General features: G+C 45.8%; 1 protein-coding gene across 1 annotated transcript in view; it reads right to left on the bottom strand.

The window, feature by feature from the left end:
* Positions 1 to 1,381, bottom strand: part of si:ch211-244b2.3 (uncharacterized protein LOC557230 homolog) — a 34,422-nt gene extending 33,041 nt beyond the window's left edge. Inside the window, exon 1 of the mRNA XM_043708899.1 lies at positions 1,095 to 1,381. Coding sequence (XP_043564834.1) covers positions 1,095 to 1,381 — 287 coding nt within the window. The remainder of the gene's footprint in view (positions 1 to 1,094) is intronic.
* Positions 1,382 to 4,697: the final 3,316 nt, after the last annotated feature.

The raw sequence follows: 4,697 nt of genomic DNA, 5'->3' as shown, positions 1-4,697 counted from the left end.
CTGCCTAACATCCTCATCCCTCTTCCTACCTATGTCTTTGGTGCCAATGTGGACCACGACTTCGGGCTGCTCCCCCTTAAGGACCCGGAAAACACGATCAGTGACGTCACGTACCCTTGCACCTGGGAGGCAACATACCAAACGTGAGTCTCTCTCGCCCCCACAGAACCGCCTATCTGTGCCCCGAACTATCGAGTCCCCAATAACTATTGCATGCTTCTTCGTCTTCAATGTCTGTACTATTTTTAGACTCCTCCCCATCCAATTTCTCTCTATCTCGTTCTTCCCTCAAATCTCTCCTTCTTCTGTCTAAGAACCCATCATCCAATAACTGACCTGAGTCATGTAATCTTCCCTTCTTTTCATTCTCAGCACTATACGGTGTTGAGTGAGCATCTGACTCTTGCACTGACGAATATCCCCCCTGTTTCGGCTGCTCTTTGTTTCGGCTGTGCGTCATTATCACCCTGCTTGCTTCCTCCGCTTCCTTAACCCTCTTTCAACTTCTAGTGTTAGTTTTTCTACTTTTCTGATGCTTTCTTCTACAGCTTCCAACAGTCTCTGTTTTACTATGTTGTACTCTCTTGTTCCTACTTCTTTGAGGAGAAAGCGAGATCTGCAGATGCTGGAGATCAGAGCTGAAAATGTGTTGCTGGAAAAGCGCAGCAGGTCAGGCAGCATCCAGGGAACAGGAGAATAGACGTTTCGGGCATAAGCCCTTCTTCAGCTTATGCCCGAAACGTCGATTCTCCTGCTCCTTGGATGCTGCCTGACCTGCTGCGCTTTTCCAGCAACACATTTTCAGCGCTGTTCCTACTTCTTGCACATCTAACACTCCTTCTTGAATATACATGAGTGGCATTTGTGTTACAGGATATGGGGGCGGTGATTGTACCACAGGCAATTTAGGATATAATGGTACGGATGGTCCTGCCTTTTCTGTCTCCTTTGCCAGTTTTGTTTTAGAGGTAACACCTACCCTCTTTTGTAATGTTTCTACCGCTACACAGGCTAACGTCATGTTGTGCAGATGAATCCTCCTCTCTTCTTTCTCCCCGCCTTCTTTTGTCCACTTTCTTCTAACTAATACTGACCCTTTCTTTCCCTTCATGTGCTCTTCTACTTCTAATTTAGCTTGCTCTTCTGTTTTTCCTAAAAACGGTGACAATTTCTTCCTCTCCTCATCTTTAGGGATTTTGCCCTGTTTTTGTAATTCTTCCCAAACCTTGTCATATTTCTCCATCATTGATTTTTGTTTGTTCTTTGCGAGCCCACTGACTAACTGACTTCTGGCTTTACCCCACTGCTGTTTTACGGGCAACATTAAATCGGAAGAACGTCCTCCATATTCTTCACACTCTTTATCAAATTCCCCTTCCATTTTATGTATTTTTGTTTTTAATCCTCCTGTCCAGTAGACAGTTGGTTTGGATATAATATAACCGAGCAACCAACCCAATCAGAGACAAATCCGGTGGCCAGTCAGTTTGTATGGGGTACACCCGAGCAACTGACCCTTTCAGTGAGATTTATCAGCAGTTTCGTTGTCACCGTTAGGTTTCCACTGCCGACTCTCTCTCACTGAAACACCACCGTCCCTGTCTTCAAGACACTACTGGCTTTTCTACCACCCTCCGTACATTCTCCAATATAATTTTTAAAACTTACAACACATCAATCATAAACCAAAATTTGTAAGCGTTGCTTTTATGAGATCCTGCTCAATGGACTTTAAACCTCCTCACATTTACGTACCTTGTTGCTTTTATGGGGGCTCTAACCCCATGGGACTTTAAACCTGTATGTATTAAACTTTGTTGCTTTTATAGGGACTCTAACCCCACGGGACTTTAAACCTGTATGTACTATATCAATACTTTATCCACTTACTATTACTAGGACACTTGCAGTATAATGACAACAATCAATTTAGTATCTCCAATTGCAGAACTTCCAATTGCTCATCTTTTTATGCGGCGCCGCTTGTTGTTGTCATCAGATATCAGTTGTCCGTTGTTTCTATTTTTCTCTCTTTTCCATCACTTCTCCGTCTTCATCATGTTGGGGTCACCAATTTGTTGGACTTTGGCTCAATCTACCAACTTACTTTCTTCTATGTGTGAGCCCAGTCCTGCGTGTTCTTTAAATAGGAGAAGATATTCGGTCTCACACTCTTAGTTTATTTTAGCAGTAAGTGGACAAAGTATACAGAGCTCTGGGTCTAGACCTTTCTGTCCCTGACAAACTACAAAGTGTGTCAGTTCAAAAAAGTAAGACCTCTTCCTGTCCCTGACCCAGTCTTTTATACAATAAAAAACGTCATGCAGTCACTGAGGTGGGATTGTCTTCTGATTGGCTGTTGATCTGACTCCATTCTCCGCTTCCTCGCGTTCCCGGATGTCTGACCCCACGTGACCTTCTTTTGCCCGCGAAACGGAGCACCACGTGACCTCCTCCTGCGTGTGTTACACAGCATCACCAAAGGCTTCTGAATGCCGAGTATATTTACACTCGCAGCCAGCCATATATTTACAAGGGGCAGGGTGTGGAGGGGAGTGGGAGGGTGTTGGTGGGGTGGGGATGACGGATCAAATTGATACATGGGGAAGGAAGGGGTCGGGATGTGGTTAGCCTCCCAGTAGCCACACTGGGACTAGATACTCCACACCCAGCCCCATCCCATCACCATGGAAACCCCAGGAATGTGACCAAACTGCTCTGCCACTTGCTATGATCATGGCATGTTCTCTGTCTCAATGCCAAATTCCCATTCCTCCTCATGCTCTTTAAAATGTATCTATGTTCTTTCTGAGTATATTCAGTGACTTGGCCTCCGTCGCCTTCTGTGGTAGAGAATTCCTCCCTATGAAGAAATCATACTTCAACCCATCTCATCCCATCAGTCTCATCATTATAACCATGAAGTAAAATGATGCACTTCTTAAAGATTCACCCATGGGATGAGGGCGTCACTGACTAGGCCAGTATTTATTGCCCATCACTAATTGCTCAGAGGGCAGTTAAGAGTCAACCCCATTGCTGTGGGTCTGGAGTCATGTGACCAGGTAAAGGTGGCAGATTTCCTTCCCTAAAGGGCATTAATGACCCAGATGGTTATTTTTCCCTTGATAATTGATATATTGTGTTTGGTTCCCTACCTCAACTACAGTTATTGGCTCAGCCCAAAGACGGAAAGAGTCAAGTTTGTATCAATAAAAAAATTGACTTTCTTAGTTCATTAAAACAGACATGCAATTCACACTGTTTGGTTAAAAAAAAAGAGTTAAAAGCAGGCATGCAATTGACACAAGACTAAAACCCATCTGCACCCCCACTAGGTTTCTCAGATGTTCCCTGAACACTTCCCTGAAATTACAGCTGAAGCTGGAGAATAGGAGCTCACGGTGGCCAGGCCATTCCCCAGGGACTCGCTGGAATGTTCACACCCCCAGGCTTCGGGTTTCCCACTTCACTGAAGGTTGATCTCTGGAGGTTTTGCAGCTGGTATGCCCCAAAATCCTTCATTTTTATTCTTATCTTCCCAAACTCCTCGTTGGTTCATCTGGTGAGTCTGTGTCTTTTCACGATAGGCTCACCCCAAGGACACCATCAGCATTACCCTTTCACCAAATAAGGATTTATACCCTATGTCATTTCTTTGAGCTAGCCCAGTTCCAGACAGTACCTGGGGCTCTGGTAACTTGAGTTCACCAGCTGCTGTTTATATAGGTGAGCACACTGTGGGCCAACACAGTTGGCATGGTGGCTCAGTGGTTAGCACTGCTGCCTCACAGCACCAGGGACGCAGGTTTGATTCCACCCTTGGGCATCTGTCTGTGTGGAGTTTGTACATTCTCCCCGTGTCTGTGTGGGTTTCCTCCCACAGTCCAAAGATCTGCAGTTCAGGGTGAATTGCCCATAGTGTTCAGGGATGTGTAGGTTAGTCAGGAGCAATGTAGAGTAATAGGGTAGGGGAATTAGATCTGGGTGGGTTATCCTTTGGAGGGTTGGTGTGGACTTGTTGGGCCAAAAAAAAAGCCTGTTTCCACACTGTAGGGGAGTCTATGACCACATGGGCAGTCATCATTAGACTCCTTTTATTGATTTCAAATTCCACCATCTGCCAAGGCAGGGTTCAAATGCTGATCCCCAGAAAAATTATGAGGGTCTGAAGATCAACAGTCCAATGATCATACCACTAGGCCATCACCTCTTATATTACAGAACACTTTTATTCTGACCTCTTCAAGATTAGAGAAGGTAGGGAGCAGGGACAGGAATTGACTGGAGAGGTTTCCTTTCTCAGGGACAGTGAGGAGTGGCTGCTCCATCCAGATTTATCCAGAGAGGAAATCAGGAGAAAGCTGTTTACTCAGAGAGTGCTGAGAATGTGGAGCATATTCCTGCAGGGAGTGCATGGGGGTGAATAACACAGAGTTCGATTGAAGAGAAAGCTGGATGAAGGCATAGAAAGGGACATGCTGACAGGACGAGATATAGCGTGTGTGTGGGTGGGGGGATTAGAAGCGTTTGTGTGTGTGTGTGTGTGTGCGCGTGTGAGAGGGAGTGTATGTGGGTGGGTGTGTGGGTGTCTGTGTGAGAGTGCATGTGGGTGCGTGCATGTGTGTGTGTGCCTGTGTGAGTGCGTGTGCGTGTGTGCGTGGGTGTGTGCGTGTGTATGTGTGTGTGTGTGTGTG

This window comes from Chiloscyllium plagiosum, chromosome 19 (genome assembly GCF_004010195.1).
Source record: "Chiloscyllium plagiosum isolate BGI_BamShark_2017 chromosome 19, ASM401019v2, whole genome shotgun sequence".
In the NCBI taxonomy this organism is placed as follows: domain Eukaryota; kingdom Metazoa; phylum Chordata; class Chondrichthyes; order Orectolobiformes; family Hemiscylliidae; genus Chiloscyllium; species Chiloscyllium plagiosum.
The sequence above is the reverse complement of the archived record's forward strand: the minus strand, read 5'-3'. Positions and strand labels throughout refer to the sequence as shown.